Source organism: Musca vetustissima, unplaced genomic scaffold (genome assembly GCF_032173495.1).
Source record: "Musca vetustissima isolate MV318-11 ecotype Yass unplaced genomic scaffold, APGP_CSIRO_Mvet_v1 utg17337, whole genome shotgun sequence".
NCBI lineage: Eukaryota > Metazoa > Arthropoda > Insecta > Diptera > Muscidae > Musca > Musca vetustissima.
The window spans coordinates 293292-312072 of NW_026880320.1; the positions used below are offsets into that span (position 1 = coordinate 293292).

General features: G+C 34.5%; 3 protein-coding genes across 3 annotated transcripts; 1 reads left to right on the forward strand and 2 right to left on the reverse strand.

Annotated features, from left to right (window-relative positions):
- Positions 1-4877: 4877 nt before the first annotated feature.
- On the reverse strand, positions 4878-8022 carry LOC133325880 (FACT complex subunit Ssrp1-like). Its single transcript, XM_061534580.1, has 5 exons — positions 7972-8022; positions 6958-7904; positions 6248-6887; positions 5118-5561; positions 4878-5050 (listed from the first exon to the last, which is right to left on the reverse strand). Exons 1-5 carry the CDS (start codon positions 8020-8022, stop codon positions 4904-4906), a joined length of 2229 nt encoding a protein of 742 aa, XP_061390564.1. The 3' UTR covers positions 4878-4903.
- A 3624-nt stretch (positions 8023-11646) lies between these two features.
- Positions 11647-12217, forward strand: LOC133325884 (NTF2-related export protein-like). Its single transcript, XM_061534583.1, has 3 exons — positions 11647-11663; positions 11730-11816; positions 11883-12217. The coding sequence occupies exons 1-3, from the start codon at positions 11655-11657 to the stop codon at positions 12204-12206; spliced, it is 420 nt and encodes a 139-aa protein (XP_061390567.1). The 5' UTR covers positions 11647-11654; the 3' UTR covers positions 12207-12217.
- Positions 12218-15843: 3626 nt separating this feature from the next.
- LOC133325881 (gastrulation defective protein 1 homolog) lies at positions 15844-17874 on the reverse strand. Its single transcript, XM_061534581.1, has 2 exons — positions 17614-17874; positions 15844-17553 (listed from the first exon to the last, which is right to left on the reverse strand). The coding sequence occupies exons 1-2, from the start codon at positions 17872-17874 to the stop codon at positions 15844-15846; spliced, it is 1971 nt and encodes a 656-aa protein (XP_061390565.1).
- Positions 17875-18781: the final 907 nt, after the last annotated feature.

Genomic DNA, 18781 nt, shown 5'->3' on the forward strand with positions numbered 1-18781 from the left:
TGATTGGTATCAGTGGATGTACTACCAACTTCTCGGGTCTATGTACTTCAGCAGTAAATATATGCGCTAAAGAATACACATTTTCACACAAAAGTCAGGGTCTATTTGACCCGCTAAATATTGGCCGATCTTCTATCAAAACAGGCATGCTTATTCGTTGGCCCGATCCCCTTCTCCATGTAAAATTTCACGATGTTCGGGCCATAATTGCGGCCTCTGGAGCGACCCGAAAAACCGACAAAAATTTAGTATTTGGTTCATTTCATCCCCTAAATATTAACCGATCTTTACCAGAAACAATAGGGGTCTTCATTAGCCAGAACACATCCTACATGTAAAATTTCAGGTGGGTCTAGGTCCAATATTTCGCAGCGTTACAAAATCTTGGGGCTGCACAAAGCTATAATACCCTGACAACATAGTTGTGTAGGGTATAATAATGCAATTATTAAAGGCAATCACATGCCTTCACACAAAAGTTATTGAATATTGGATACTGCATAAAAATGCCACCACAACAATAATTTGCAAATTCACTTCAATTTCTTTAAAATTGAAATCACTTGTCAAAATTCTATTTCAATCATAGCCATTATTTTCTATTCTTTAAAAGATGATAATGCACTTTCACATTGTTGTCCTTTTTTATTTTTATATCATATTTAAATAATCAAATCCCATTATATTTATTACAATTATTCCATACCAAAAATATCTATAATTCAGAATCAAATATTTAAATTTAAATTGACTTGTCAATATTTTAAACAAGGTAGGTGGTGGTGGTTAGGTGTTTGTCAATTATTCATCAACAACACCTTGTTATTGTTGTTATTGTTTTATGCATAAATCTTTAATAAAAAAAACAATGTTTTTCCATACAATTCAAAATTCATACAATTCAATTTAAATCCCATAAACAATAATTAAAGTTCATGAACTCAATTATTTTGTATGTGTGTGTCTGCTGTTTTTTAATAATTCCAAAAAGGGAGTTCAGATTTTAGTACTTATGTTTTCAAAATGATTTCGAACAATAGTATAATTTCCTAATTACTTAATTGGCAATTTAAAAACAATTACTTTTGTTGTAAGAAATATTAAATAATTACTTATTGTTTTTATTGAATCAAACATGATAAATTCATACTATTTACATTCGTGTTATTGACAGCTTAATTTTCAATAAAAATAAAAAAACACCGCCCCAATGTGACATGTGAATGAAAACCGCATCAATTTTCCCAAATATGGGTGGGTAAATGACCTTATTATGCATTCTGTTTCGGAATGAAAAAGTTCATGTAGGTGTAATTGAACCTTTTGACGTTTTAATTTAGTCCGATTGATAAAATTTTTTAAAATTGAAATCTGAATTACAAATTTCAGATTGATAAACAAATTTAAATGATAAAATAACTGCGGATTGATTATTTCTATATAAAATCATCAAATCCTAAATACCAAAATTATGATATTGATAATTCTTGGTAGTAAAATGTAACACCAAAATTAGTACAATAAAAATTTTGCGCCAATCGATTAAAACACTGACAAAAGTATTTATATTTACCCATAAATTTGGGCTAATTTTGATACTTATTGTTAGGACGATTTTATTAAAAAAATATTCTTTAAATAACACATAGCACCGAACCGATTATCACGAAACTTAAAACACACCATTCCAGACTCAATTCAGTACGGTATGCCATATTTGGTGCAAATCGAAGGATATTTAGGGACTTTGGTGCACCATTTACCCTAAATCGGACGAAAATATATATGGGAGCTATATCTAAATCTGAACCGATTTTCAGGAAACTTTACACACATCATTCTAGACTCATTTCAGTACGTTATTCCAAATTTCCTATACATCGAAAGATATATAGGGACTTTGGTACACCATTTACCTTTAATCGGACGATTTTCTTCAATTTCAATAGGGTTCGTTCTTGGGCCAAATAAGTGACTTGTGACAAATTTCATCCAAATCGGATCATAAATGCGTCCTTGTTTACAATTTAAGATCTACAGACGGACGGACATTCATAAATCGACTCAGAAAGAGATTCTATGCATATTCTCAAAAGGAACCATTTCCACAAAGACATAATACCCTGTAGCACAGTGTGGTGAAGGGTATACAAAAATTATTCAACAGGTCTTTACTTAAATATTCTTCAAAAATCCATGCCTTAGCTAGGCTGGTTCTTCGAAAAAATATTCATAAAAACCCACGACTATAATTCTACTGGCCTTTTGCTTAAATCCACGCCTGAAGGCACGCTGATCCTTGGAAAAAATATTCTTTAAAATTTCACGAGGTACGTTGATCCTTAATTATTCTTTAAAATTCCGCGCCTGAAGGTACGCTGATCCTTGGAAAAAAATATTCTTTAAAATTTCACTCCTGAGGGTATGCTGGTCCTTAGAAAAAATATATTTAAATCCTTAGAAAAAATATCCTTTAAAAATCCAGGTATGTAGCTATTCTGTTCCTTGGAAAAATATTATTCAAAAATTCACAGCTACGTGGTCTTTGGGAAAATATTTTTTTCAAATAATAATAAATTAAATATAGACCAGATAAACAAAAATATAAAATATATAAATATATAAATATATATACATTTTTATATCATAAAATTATAACAATTTAAAATACATAAACATTTGTATATAAAACATTTTAAAAATCAGCTTTAATTCTTTAGAATACATTACACGGTTGTCATCGGTACAAATTTTAAATGGAATTTCACAATTTTGAAAGGTAAGAAAATTTTGGCGGGGGTCAATAACATCATTTTATTAAAAGTTTATACCGGCAAGCAGAATTGTTTTTGTTGTTGTTTTTTTCGATTATCAGTAATCAGCCTTATTCTGGATATTCGCTGGGAGATATCTCGCATATAAAAAATTTTTCGCTTTCACATTCTCGCCTTATTCTGAATGAATAGGGAGACGCAAAAAATGCGAGATGCTGATTCGAGTTTTCGAAAATGGTGGTTGAAAAATAGATTTGTGTTGCCATATTGTAATTTAAGTTGTAATGTGTGTGGCCATATTGTAATTTAAGTTGCAATGTGTGTTGCCCCATTGTAATTTAATTGTGTAATATTTTTCAATATTTCATTTTCTTGATTTTTTTATTAAAAATGTTTACTTTTTATTGTTATTTAAACTATATAACAATAAAAATGTGAAATATCAATAATCTGCTGTATAAATGCTTTGTAATTAAAAGAAAATAAATTAAAGTTTAAAAATATGGCAACCTACAATATGGCATGTGAAACAGCTGTTCATTGTTTTGATGCAATTTGATGCAACAACTACAACTGAGAATACAACAACGAATAATGGAAAGAAATCTGCGATTGAATTAATTAATTCAGTTTATTATTTCACTACCTAATTGTGTGCCTTTTTATTTAATTTCGATATTTATTTCCTCAGATTCTTAAAATGGCCTGTTATTTTATGATTTGCTCCTACTCCTTTATTTCTTCCATCAAATCATGCACACGATAATTTAAAAAATTTTTTTTTTTGTTCTTTCATAATTTTTATTTAAGTTTTTCACTGTTAAGCGGCTAATCAGGCAAATTTGGGGTTTCCATAATTTTTAAAATTTTTTTCTTGAGAGACAGATCCTCACCCAAAATGTCTGTATTTCGCCTCTAAAAATCAAACTCGACTTAAATATTCCTTATTACCTTTATACATTTCTTGGCAATACTTGCTTCAGCATGCATCGTTATCAATAGGATTTCCAATGGCATTTTATTGGTTGTTTTCCAGTTAAAAATTTGCTTACTATCATTTATAATATTCTAAATCGTCATAGAATAAGTATTGTGTAAATATTTTTCATAAAAATAGTTATTACTTATTTTTTTGTAGTCAACTCCCCTTAAATTTATTAGCGAAAATTTTCGCACAAAATTTCCTACTCCCTGTAATTCAGAATACCTAATTTTTCCCCAAAGCGGATTTTTTCGCTTTCGAACTTCATTCAGAATAAGGCGAAAGCGAGAATGCGAAAAAATTCACTGGAAAATGTTGTTCAGAATAAGGCGAAGGGAAAGAGCGAGTAAATTCACATGGAATTGACATCCAGAATAAGGCTGAATATGTTTTTGATGTTACACTGCCCCCTTTAAATGTGCATATAAATTATGGATATATTGATCTCGTATTTTAATTTCTTACATGTGAATAGCGGCAGCATCGTATATTGATCTCAAGTTTTTTTTTCATTTCATTTATTTTGTATTTTGATGAGTATTTCATATTAACTTAACTTGTTGAAATCTTTACACAATAATTGATAAAAGAAAATACTAAAAGTCGGTGTGGTATTTTTATGGGATTTCAGTAAACATCAGTTGGTTAAAACAAGCTCATACATAGCCTCGTATGAGCAGCTATTCCATATGTGTTGAATAAGCTTCCGTAGGAAATTTTCTACATTTATGGGGAAACCGTCCATCATCTTAAATGAAAATTTTCATATTTAAATTTTATATTACAATTTTTTTATTAAATTTTATTTCTTGGAATTCTTTTCATTTGTTTGTTTTGTTTTATTTTGTGAATTACAAAAATAATAATAGATTTTTTAAACGAAGAAAAAATAAACATTAGGTTTTCACCATAGAAAAAATAAAGAGAGAACATAAATGAGCTTGGGGGGGAGAAACAAGTGGAACATTTAACATGGAAATGTTTTTTGTAAAGGTACAGTAAAAATGGTAAACATAAAGAGTATAACATGTTTGTGATTGGTTCGTTTGTTTGTTGGTTTTTGTATTCTACTACTAAACTATGAATATCAATAAATGTATGGGGATGTAGTGGTTTGTTTGTTTGCATTGGAAAATTACTAAAAGCCTTAATCGCTTTCATCGCCTTCCTCCTCAGATTCTTCTTCTTCCTCTTCGGAGGCAGAGGCTTCCTCCTCCTCTTCATCTTCTTCACTTTCCGCCTTCTTTTTGGAATCTTTTGATTTTTTGTCTTTATCACCCTTGTCTTTGTCGGCCTAGAATGAAAACAAATCGTTAATAAAGAACATAATCTGTGTTTAAATAATTTGTTTGTTATCCTACCTTTTTACTCTTCTTATTTTCTGGCTCTGAATCCGACTTCTTCTTATCACCCTCATCCGATGAACTATCATCATCGGATATATATTCTTTGGATTTAAATGATCCTGAGGTATTTGCCGATTTCTTGGGTGATGCATTTTCCTTCTTACGTTTTTTGGTTGCCTTTCCCTTGGCAGCACCACCTTCATCATCACTATCATCGGCAGCCGGTTTATAATCTTTCATTTCATCAATATACCGTTGTTTATCCTTGGCAGCCAATTCTTCCCACTTTGATTTATCTTTAAGTTCCTTCCACAGTTCACCGGCCTTTTTGGCAATTTCCGTAACCTTAATACCTGGATTATCGTTTTTAATTTGTTCACGGGTATCGTTGAGCCACAGCATAAAGGCGGTAGTGGCACGTTTGGGCTTGTTGGCATCCTTCTTTTTGGAGGCTTTTTTCTAAAAGAGAGAGGTGAGAGAAATAGAATTTAAAATCGGATATCCTCAATATTTATTAAAACTATTTTGTAAAAGCGGTTACGCAATATGGCAGCTTAAAATATTTTAGATAAATTGTAAGGCGTAGATTTAAATAAAAATTATTTTCAAGATTTTTTTAAGGCGTAGATTTTTTGAAAAAAATATTGTTTACGGCGTAGATTTTCTAAAAATATTCTTTTCAAGAATTTTTAAAAATATTTTTTTTAAGGTGTAGATTTTTTAAATATATTTTTTTAAGATTTTTTAAAAATATTTTTTTCAAGGCGTAGTTTTTTTAAAAAAAAATTTTTCAAGGCGTAGATTTTTTAAAAATATTTTTTTCAAGGCGTAAATTTTTTAAAAATATTTTTTTCAAGGCGTAAATTTTTTAAAAATATTTTTTTCAACGCGTAGATTTTTAATTTTTTTTTTTCAAGGCGTACATTTTTTAAAAATATTTTTTTTAAGACGTAGAGTTTTTAAAAATATTTTTTTCAAGTCGTCGATTTTTTAAAAATATTTTTTTCAAGTCGGCGATTTTTTAAATATTTTTTTTTCAAGTCGACGATTTTTTAAAAATATTTTTTTTTTTTGCAAAATTTCTAAGTTCTAACGTAAATGTACCGATCGATCTCTAATCCCTTATCCTCCCTCTTCGCACTTACCGTCTTCTCTTTCTTTTCCGGTTTCTCCTTTTTCTCTTTCTTTTCCTTTTTCGGTTTCTTCTTTTCCTTCTTCTCGGCACCACCTTCATCGCCGCTACCTCCACCGCCACCACCACCACTTGCATCCGAATCCTCTGAATCACTGGCCACATTCGAATCATATTCTTCCGCAACATCAGATTCATTTTCATTTGGTTTGAAATCTTCATCTGTAGATTCTTCTTCAGAGCCATCTTCATCATCATCTGAATCCTTTTCTCTGGCTTCAGCCTTAACGCGGGCCAAATAGGCATCGGGTTCATTTTCATTATCCGAATCACCGAAGTCAACATCTTTGTAGCCACCCTTATCTTTGCCCACATTACTAATGTTCAGTTTCTTTTGATTAATGAAATCGAAAAGCTTGGAATATTCTTCCTTTTCGATGGAAGAGAATGTGTGTACAGTACCGTTTTTGAGTGTAACCTCAAAATCAAAACTACGTGTTGAACCACCGCTACGGGCAAAGTTAACAGTGGCAATTTCCTCGAAACGTATGTGTACGGGGGGTTTATGTATGTAGATGAAGCCACGTTCCAAAGGATAAAGATAACCTGCGGCAGCTTTGAATGAACAACCAACAGCAGCTGTGCCGGAGTGGCTAAAAGGCAGAAAATTCAAAAATTAATAAAAATGCCAAAAAAAAAAATCTCTCCATGTGTGTAACTTACCCCACAAAATTACCAGGTCCTGTTATTTTACGTCCTATCAATACTTTCATTACCTTACCCATAACCTCATACAAGGGGCCGGAGATTTCTTTTTCAAGTTTGCCCTCGTATTTCTCTTTCAGCTCCTCTTCGGTGAAGGGCAGCTCAATTGAAGTCTCATCTTCGGGACTAAAAAGTAACACCAAATAATGATAACGTGTTTGACCCTGTTTAATTGGAGGATCCAGCGACAAAACAAAGAACATTTGACGATTATCCTTGTGTGGCAACAAGAACAGCCTCAGCACAGAATCCATGGGAATTTTATAATCAAATGTTTTACCATGAAGTTGAAAGAATGTTGAAAATACTTTGATGTCATAACGACCTCTGGGTGTGAGACAATGAATTTCCCTAAAGATGGCAATGGCGTCACCAGATGCCGATATAACCGAAGCCTTGCTCATAACATTTGTCTGGAACGTTTCGACGGGGTCTTCTTCAGCCGATTCCACGGCGGGTATGTGGAAACGCATTTCCATTAAGCCCACCGGGGCATCATCGTTCTGATGAAATTCAATGGTAACCTCATTCTTACCCGTTGTACACTGCGAGACATGAGACAGCGGTATTTCGAATATCATTTTACTGTCTTTATCAAAACTGAGTACAGAACCCTTAAAATTTGCTGTACCCCAATTCCAACCTTTAACGCACATTTCCTTCTCCACCATATCCTGATGATAGACCTTTTTAACAAATTTCGCCAGTTTTTCATTTTCACTGTCCTTGAAGCCAACAAAACGATAGAGATTTCCAGATTTGGTAAACACCCGAATGCCCCAGTTACCGACAAATTTCTGAGAATTTATCAAATCGATATCATCGGCTGGTATGGTGTCCACTTTGCCAGTTTTACTATTTTTGTAGACAATATTCTGTTCGGACAATTTCAAACGGCCAGGTGTCTGCAAAAGAAAGTTTTTACGAACATGAGAAAAATGCGTTACATTTTTGTAAATCCGCTGAACTTACCATCACTCCCCGCACTTCCGCTGAAATATCATATTCCAATGTTTCCGCCATGATTTTGCAAAGATCGTTTTGTTCGTTCGCTCAACAACAATGAAATGCGGAATTTTTTGAAAACTTCTAGCTTCTAGTTATTTCGCAATTTTTTCAATTAAGTGCCGGCACGTTGATTCTTTCAATGGATCTTTTAACAAAACAAAGCACAAACAATGCTTTGCGCCTTCTTCTGCAGAAAATGGGGGAATGAAGGAATGTCAGTTGAAAATGGCATAAGGCAACATAAGCGAAAATCATTCACAAGGAATTGATAACAAAATTAAGATTGGCATTGGTAAAAAGAAGAAGCATTACTGCAAGGGTGTTGCCATATTAAAATATTTACACAATAAGCAAAAGAAGCCATAAATTGGGAATATCTGTATTTTTCGAAGATATGGGCCATCAAAGTTCCGCAAGGACTCTCATATTTCTGATTACAAAAATGTAAATTTATTATCAAAGAAGTCCACATTTCCTCGGATATGGGACTCCAAAATTCTCCAGGGACTCTTTTAAAGATGTCTATAGCAATATGGGTATGAATCAAGAACGAGAGAAGTGCGGATTATAAAAACATAATTATCTTAACAAAAATATCCACGTATTCTTTTGCAGTAATGAGTAAATGTATTGTGGCACACATTTTATTAAGATAGGAATCTTTCGCGAAGCCCAACATCTCATGTCCAAAGGAAAACGTTTTAGATCCCCGGCCGAAGGCTGGTCACCCACAAATATTATTCTAATTAATAGAAGATTTTGTCACGTAACTGGAGTTGGCATCTGTCCATAGGAGTAAGTCTAAAAAACCCCGCTGAAAATTGGCCAACCACCAATATTATTTCGTAATCAGGACTACTGTGTTAAATGACATCCATATTACCCCAGTAAATGTCCATGCGGAAGGCACATATCTCGAAAATTAGGAATTAATGCAAGAAAAGCATTATAATCAAGGTCTTAAGGTCTAATATGGTAAGCATTTCAAAACAGTCCTCAACCGGACCTTGAACTAGAAAGCCCCTTTAGTTTCTTTAGACGATATACTTAGAATCTTTTTTGAATCGATTAGGGCATATCAGTCTTCCTGATTGCAAAATCCGTAATTGCCGTTGAGGGGAAAACACATACGAGGATTCAGGCTTATGGGGGATTGGTATTATTTCTTGTTCAAACCTGGATGTCTACATGGTAAAATATAATGGAAAGAAAAGTAAGGTAAGCTATCAATGCCGATGCGATCTACGTCCAGATGTACGAACATTCGATGTCTCTTACTACGAAAAACAAAAAATTTTCAATCTCTGCTCGTCTTTACATAAAGATAAGATGTATAATACAACTGGAATCTTTTTATGCCTCCACCACAAGTTTGAGTGAGTATTGTGTGCATCACCTCGAGTTTATTCTGTGTAACACTTCGAAATATGCGTCACATACCCAATTTATTTATAATATATACTCCGGACCACACCAATTAAATTCTATGCCGACTTAGACATGTCTGTTCCCCTAGACTTGCTTTGGCACTTTTGGGTGCAGGAGCCGCTAATGAGGGTTCCAAAGTTTCTTTGGAACACTCACTTTTTCTTATATCCCTTCATTAGCCATTTGCCACAAAGGTGATGTTCTGTCGAGTGAAGCCGACGTATCGCAGGTTTGACGTCTCCTATCGATTTGAGGGTAGAGTGATGATGACAGTGACATTACCATCGTCCTCCTCATCTGACATTGGAATATAATTCCATATATTACCTGTGATGCTCTGCTGGTTCATGCGAAGCTGCAATATTTCTCAGCGAGGCTGAAGAGCGAAGAACTTTGTCGGTTTAAAAGTCGCCCAAGATCGACAGAAAAGTCATCTCACGCAGGTGGCGCATTTTGCGACAAGCGTGAACATGCGCTCATTGATTTGTGAGAAGAGTCCGTGTTCGAATCCGAGTTCATATTCCTAGAATTTGCACATGTGACATTTAGGACCGATGGTCCATGGCAGTCACGTCATCTTCAGTAAAAGAAATGAAGAACTAAGTCAACTATGGCAAGGACCATGGTACAATTATAAAAGGTAACAGCAAATCCCAGCTGATTTGATTCCAACGTAATACTAGTGTCAATATGAATTTGACAAATTATGTTTTTAAAAATCACCCAACAGGAAAATTGGGAACGCATACAATTTGAAATTGTTCTTTATTAAATGTGCTCCCGTATCCAATTTACTCAATCTGCCTGCTGGGAAAGTTTGAGGAAGCAAATCTTTCTTCAAGGAATAACTCGCTATTCCCAGCATTTTCATATGTGTTACACATATATATAGCAATGGCTCAATTATAGGAAAGATGTGGAAGCGATAGAAATATAAATTTGATAGATTTTCATTCATGTTTTTCAATTTTTATTTTGAGGATTCGAAAATATTTCATTTTCAAAATAAGAATAATTTGATGATAATTTGTTTGTTTACATTTTTCTGTCAAATGAGTTGACACTAGTAGAACTTACAACAAAAAATGTCCATGTTGTTGTTGTATCGTTTTTTGTACAACACACTTGCTGTTACCTTCTATTATTATACCATGGGCAAGGACATGGCAACTAAACCTAATACTAATCGAGGCGCGAAGGTATGGATGAGGATCAGTTCGAATACAGTTGGAACCCTAACTGCAAACCATATACACTGATGGAGACCCCAGCTTTAGGGTGTTAATAGTGGTTAATAGTGGACTTAAAAAATGTTGCCTTGTCAATACATAAGATCATTGGTATTCGGTCATTTCCTGCGAGACCGTTGATTCAATTTATAGCTACCCAATAACCAGTATTGGACTTTTCACGATCCGCAATCTGTGAACGTGTCCGATAGCATTCAGCTATGCTTCCGATCGCAGGTACATATAAGCTTAATTAGCACTGTAACAGTGTTTTTTAGATTATATCCGCGATTGGCGGAGAAAAGGGAGGATAGAAAAAAGGATGAGTTTATGTTATTTTGAAACACTACGTATTTTGGTGGGATCAATTCCGAAGAAAAATGTTGCAGTATTAATTGAGTTACACCCAAAGAGTGGGGTCTACAATGTGCCTCGTTGCATTTCCAGATATTTATATAGTTGGAGAATTTAAATCGCTATTGATAACATCACTTGGATATAAAGAATGAAATCGTTCTCCAAACACACTTTCTTATTAGTCTAAAAGATATACTCGATGTCGATTTTTTCAAAGAACAAAAATTTATTGGAACCTAATAGTACGTCTACATTGTCAATTCCATTGTATATCTGTCAAGTAAATCCTAAAAATTTAGATTAACCCGATATAAAGTTCTAATGTAAATGCCGTTTAATGAACTAAATAAACAAATTTTGGTATTTTGAGATATTGAAGTTTATATTTCAGTATCATTTAAGAATTAAGCTTTGAATTCTTCCCGATTTTTCTACTAAATTGCTTATCCCCCATTTCCTACATTTGTGCTGCCAATGTGGCAATAACGCAGCCATTTTAAAAGAATGGCAATACCAAACGTTTGTTTACAATTACCGGTATGTAGTTGGCAACGCGGCGTTAACGTGTTGGAATAGACTCGATTGAGAATTGCACAAACTTAGTTAATTTATTAATAAAAAAACAAACAAAAAATGGATGCGGTATGTAAACTTGATTAATTACTCAGTAATTTACTTAATAATTAATATTTCCTTTACATCCAATAGGAATTGAAACAAAAAATTGAGAGCTGTGTTCGTACGGCAGAAGACTTCACAAAACTATACTATCAGTCGTTTGATAAACGGAGGCATGTAAGTTAAATAGTATTTCTATAAATAATGCCGAATATTTTTAATATATTTTAAATCTCCTTGCAGCAAATCAGCCGCCTTTACCTGGAAAATGGTTTATTTGTATGGAATGGCAATGGCGCCTCGGGCAAAGATAATATACACAAATATTTCATAGAATTGCCCTCATCGGAACATACAATTTCCACTCTGGATGCTCAGCCTATTGTTGATGATGCTGTTGCCGGCCAATTAACATATCTAATACAATCTGGTGGTACTGTCAAATATACCGACCAACCGGTTAAACCTTTCCAGCAAACGTTCATTATAACTGCCCAAGATGACAAGTGGAGAATTGCCAGCGATTGTTATCGCCTGCAAGATGCTTTGGTGACACAAAATAAATAAGTGGTGGGAGGAGAAGATTGTTTTTAGTAGTTAGGTCTAATTTTGTACTGACTTTGTAAAAAAAATGAATAATAATAAAAAATAATGTAATTGTAATAATGAAACAAACATTTAAAGGAAATATTTAAGCTGTATGATTGTTTTTCGCAATAATTCGAAATATCAGCCTTTAGGGTTCTTGTAATGTGAATATATGCAAGAATTAGCAATAATTTTGAATTTTAGGTTCTTATGGCATAAAGAAGGTTTTAGTATGTACAAGGGTCCATATACCTATTTTATAGGATTTTCCTAGCAATGTGTTATTTACAATATATTAGGATGGGGGAAAAATCCATTATGAAAATGTCGATAAAACCGCATGTTAGCATAAAACTGTTTTAAACCATTTATACAAAGCTGGATTCAAAATAAGCTTGATGTTTGGGTGCCACACCAATTAACAGAAAAAATAGGATGGATCAAATTCCCATCTGCGAAGTCTTGCCAAACGGAATGAGATAGACCCATTTCTTAAACGGATGGTGACTGGAGATGCACGGTGGACAAACCAGGTGGGTTACTCTGTATTGCGATGCGTGAGAAAAATTGTAACGCATCGCGTAATTGGTACTCTCTAATTCGTTTTCGTATCTCCTTTCGCATCTACTTTACGCAAATGTGGCATCACCGCACTCTGTAATACGAAAACGCATGTCAAACTCGTTCGTTAAGCGCAAATATCTTGCGTTAACAAAATAGCAAACGCAAAGGAAGCGAAACATATAAGTAAGCTCAATTAAAGGTTTTATTTATATATAAATTGTAAATTATTTTAAGTAAAAGGCAAAAAAGTCACAGACTCAGCAACGTCAGTTCCTAACTTCAGTAGATTTTATGGGGCAACACAGTGATTTGGCAAAGGGACAGTTGCAGAGTTCAAATTCGAAACAACGCGCCAACAATTTGTGGACAAAACTGTCTGATGGCCTCAGTTCAAATTGACCTCCTGTAAAAGATGTCGATTGTTGGAAAAAGTAATGTATTCTATTTTTATATAATATGTGAAACTATGTGTGCATATTTACAGGTTGGTGTTGATAACCACCTTGTCCAAGCAATTTCAAAGCAGCGGCCTCTTTTATTGGAGTTGGAATTGTTGTGGATCTATTTGGAAAGACGAGCGTTTAATAAATACATAAACGAATCTTTATTGAGACGAACATGTTGTATAAATCTATAAAAATTAAATATTTGAAAACGTTTGTCACATAATTCGTACTTCAATTTTAATACCCGTGGTCACTTAGGGAGATTATTTGATCGATCTCATAAAATTCTTTTTTTTGTTTTTAATTCGTTCATCATTTTTGTTTCAAAAAATACTCGTACCACACAAAAAATATGTTTTTATTTAAATTTTTTGACGTTTCCTTTTGTCATTCTTCGTTGTTGTTTACTTTGTGGCGACAGTGTTGCCCTATTTTCGATTTAGTTTGCGAATGCGTGTGCGCGAGCGTTACAGAGTACCAAATTGTACTTTTAACGCATTTAGCTTTCGCATCGCAGTTGCTTTCGCAACGCAATACAGAGTAACCCCCCAGGACTAACGGCCAGGAAGGTTCTGCTATGGATTTGGTGAGACTGAAAGGGGATTATTTATTATGAGCTGCTTCCCTATGGCCAAACGTTAAATTCTGGTGTCTACTGCCAACAATTGGGACGTTTGAAGATAGCAAATGACCATAAACGGCCAGAATTGGCCAACAGGAGAGGTTTCGTGTTCCACCAGGACAACACATCTATAGTGACTTGCCAGAAACTTCGGGAGTTTTGTTGTGAAGTTTTATTGCATCTGTCATACAGTCCGAACTTGGCACCAAGAAAAATTTGATTTTCTTGCATTGCAAAATTTGTTTAATAATAAAAAAAATTTTATCCAGGTAGGATTGAGAAAATGGACTACTAGAATTTTTTGCAAATAGAGAGCAGGACTTCTATAAGAGAGGCATTATGAAGCTACCTTTAAAATGGCAACAAATCTTACACTATTTGACCATATTCGGACATTACGAAGAATGTTAAATAAAGTCCCATAATTCATATAAAAATAATGGATTTCCTTTTCCACAACTTAATATTACCACATTCAAAACTGGGCAGAAAATAGGAAAAATGTTGGATAATATTTCAAAAGGTATTAAAAATCCTAACTATGATCCGAAAGTTGGTAATTTGATGTTTAATGCGAAATTCAGAATACCAGCTTAGAGATAAAGTTTTTCTTCCTCCTTTTCCTTTTCTAAAAGAATCAGACATTTGGACATTAAGGATGGGGGCTTCTATTTTTTTCCATCGGAACCGAACTCACTTTTAGAATATGTTCAGAATCCACTGAAAGTAATCGAAAAATTTACGAATATAGAAAATTAAGGTTACTTTTTTTGTTATTTTTGTAAACAAAATACACACAATTAGATTTTCCCTCAGAGTATGTTAAGATTATTTGGAAAATAATCGGAAAACCAGTTAGAGAATCTCGGAAAAATCACATATCAGAACCCTCGATAAAAATGGTTAGCGATTTAATTTGGTTATTGAAATCACGATTGAGATCGGAATATTTAGGACTAGATGGAATGAATTGAATATAATTTTCAGGATTTTGAATGTTTCAGCTGAATTTTTTAAACGATGTGGATAAAATAACTTCTAGAACAAAATTGCCAACATAGGTATAGTTTTGTGCTAGCTCTGATATATAGGTTTGATACTTCTTTAGATATTTTGAAAGTTCTAACCATATTATTGTACAGATTAACTTTATGTTTTGGAAGGGCTCTGGTATAAAGGTCCGGTATTACTATATTAATTTTGGAAGTGCTAGCGGCATTTTTATACGAATTATCCTCAATTTCACATTAAAAATGTTAGGGGAAAAGGATATCTACCCAGATGTTCAATATACATCCAAATTTCCTCCCAGAAATATATTGAGTTGAGTTATTTAACACGCATTTAAAGGGTCGGCTTCATTTTAAGTAATTTGAATGACTGTCAACCATTTATTAAGACACGGGACTGGAACGCCTACGGGGACCAAATCTAGATGCTATCGGACGTTCTGCATATAGTGGACAGCCAGCTTGCTTTGGGAGAAAATGACCAAGTGGCTATGATTACAAGATCGACGAGATGAAATTGGCGCCCTAAAAATTAATCCCTGGTCTTAGGTCACCTCCTTTCTGAAGTGACTTACCTAACAATGAGGTGTTAGGCGACCTATTGCTCATCAGAATTTCTGGGTTTTGGAGTCAGGGTACCGACTGAATTTAAACGGAGCCTTGTCGATTCGTGGGCGCCACAACAAGTTATACAGATACAGTTAAAAGAACTAGATTTCATGCTTTATTTTTTTTTTCAAAACACATTCAATACAAGTGTCAAGCTTAAAAACTACTAAGAACTTCAAATGTCTAGAAGTCATTAATCTCTAAATCTTAAAATTCTAATTGGCTACTGTAAAGTGGAGCATTCAAAATACAACAGTTCCATTGGCTTTTCAATCTTAAGTACTATACATAACCTCAAAAAATGGATCTTCACATAACATACATGGCATACATACATACATATGTATATAAAAATATATACACACTTATTCATTTTTCGATTTCTTATTATCCGGCTCATTGCCATCATCATCACCATCCTCCTCACCACCACCTTCTGTACTAGTTGAAAATACCGGTTTTGGTTGAGTCTGCTTATAGGCCGGTGCAATCCAATATGGATTTTCTTCAGCTTCTTTGGCATATTTGAGAATAGCTTCACGAGGATCTTGATCATCATCGACACGTTTACTTAGACCCAAATTGCGGATAACATATGAACTGAGGGTACCACCGGAACTAGCAACACGACCACCCTGACCACTGGTAATGGGCAAATCAGGACGACGTGATTTAACCGGATCCAAACGATCCTTCTCCATTTTCTTACGTGATGAACCCGATTTCTCTTGCCTAAACATGGGTAGGGCATGAGGGGTGATAATTTGCGACACACCAACAACTTCCACTTGACGCTTCTTGCGATATTTCTTGACGGCACACAATTTGGCACCCCTTAGAGATCTTTGTTCATCATAGTAACATTTAATCACCCCATTACCACAACCCACAAACAATTGATTAAGTTTGGGATGCCATAACGTCTTTATGATATGTGAATCGGTAACCGGGATTCTCTTGATCTCCTCAAATGTTTGAGTATTATAGAAATGTAAATTGGCTTCCTTTTCGCCTTTGGCCAGGGATTCTCCCGTAACCAAAATCTTATCATCCGGACTGAAACAGCAATCGGTGGTGTCATAACGTGAATACAGGTTCGACCAAACATTCATGGGTTGTTTGAAACTTCGAATATCCCACAACTTCATCGTTTCATCATTACACCGTGTGGCCAATTGTTGGCCCAAATATGAAAACATAATTGAGGTTATTTCGGAACCCTTTTGATGAGCACCTCTTAAACAATGTGTGGTGTTGACAAACATTTTCCTCGTATCCCACATTTGTATGGAACCATCAATACAACCCGCCGCAATCAAGGTGGCATCTCGATTATAGGCACACGAAGAAGCATTAGTTTTCAAACCACCTTGTGCCCTTATCTTAATTACCGTATGTTGCTCCTTATTCTTTATACCTTTCCAAATGCGCAATGTTCCATCCATAGCAGCCGTCAGGAATTCCTCTTTTGTGTATGGGTGCCAACAACCGGAAGTCAATTGTGCCGTATGGCCCTTTGTCTTGGACATATCGGTAATATACAGATCACCCTTAACACATTCCATTTTCTCAAAACCATCTCGATCTAAAATCTTTGCTTGCGAATTCCCGGAAATTACCAATATCATATCACCCGTTATGGAATAGTGCAAATCGCGAATGGGATAATTCTCACAGGGCTGTATGGTACGAAAACTACGCATAGATGAATCCATACCGGCAAAATCCCAAAATGAAACTTCATAGTCTATGGAACCGGAAACCAAACGAGCACCAGCTGGGTCTCCAGCTAACGCCAATATGGCTTTGGAGCCATGTTGCATTTTAACTTCGTGGCTATCGGGAATTTTCTTTTCCAAATCTTCATCTTCGTCATTATCATCATCGTCGTCCTCATCATCATCACTGTCTTTTGTTGGCTTTTTAGATGAATCTTTAGATTTGACACTACCATCTTCTCCCGTGGCCATTGAAGGCAGAGGGCCTATAATTTCATCGTCATCATCATCGTCGTCTTCTTCATCCTTGGAGGGTGGTGGTGCCGGGGCAACTTCTTTGGCTTTGGCAATTTGTTCCTATTAAAATAAAACACCAATTACTAACTTCGCTACTGTTAAAATCCCCCATCTACTCACATTGATATCAAAGACCTTGGCCGTTTTCCTACCAAAACCGGTAAGACCCATAACTTCTTTTAGCCTCTGGGCCTCCATATCTTCAGTGACATCCTCAATTTGTTTTTGCATCTGATGTTTATCGATTTTTTTGAAACCTCCAACTGCACCGCCATCACTTGGGCCGGCCTGTTCCTTTTCCTCTTCATTTCCGGCAGCAGCTACTGTTGGCTTGCTGAGATTCAAATTAATTTTACCAAATGAAATTTTACCCCTCTGCATTTTTGAAGTAATTTATTTTATTTATTTGCTGACAAAAATTTGGTATATTTCTAAACAAGAAGAAGAAGAGTAAGAAAATAGATGCCATCGACAATCAAGAGCGAGGCCCATTGTACTTTGGTCTTGTATAATAATAATCCGAAATGTTTATAGCAGGTTACATGATTGCTGATAACAATACTACGAAGCCCGATTCCTCTGCAGCTGTTAAATATAATGGTAAACTGTAACTACAATTTCAAGAATAAGAACAGTTTTGAAACTTATTTCTGACATTCCTCATTAAAATAATCATTTTATACTCTTGGACTTCTGTGCTAATCGAAACCTAATGGATTGTATGTAAGTTCTAATGGATTTAAGTATGAGGTAGTTAGTTATTTTCCAATGTTTTTTATTTGTCTTTGTGGTTGAATATACACACAAATAAATGACGAATTCCTATTGAAAGGGGTTTTAAGATCATAACCACAATAAACAACTAATTTTAAATATCGGTGTCTAAACTGACAGAAGATGGTTTGTCATTGCACTAACAAAGCTTTACGGTCGGATTTATAATTTAAAATTCGAAATTTGTTATTACTTCAGCAAAACCTCGAAATATACCTTGGAAATGCCCTTTAAATATATTCATATTCCAACCGACTTGGCTATAAATTCCAAGTTTTCGAAGGTGAAGACATATTTACTGAAGATTATCAACATATCTCCCAAATATAAGAATATTTCCTTGAAAAATATTCTTAATAAATCCACGCCTCAGTTGGCCCTTGAAAAATATTCTTTAATAAATCCACGCCTCAGTTGGCCCTTGAAAAATATTCTTTAATAAATCCACGCCTCAGTTGGCCCTTGAAAAATATTCTTTAATAAATCCACGCCTCAGTTGGCCCTTTGAAAAATA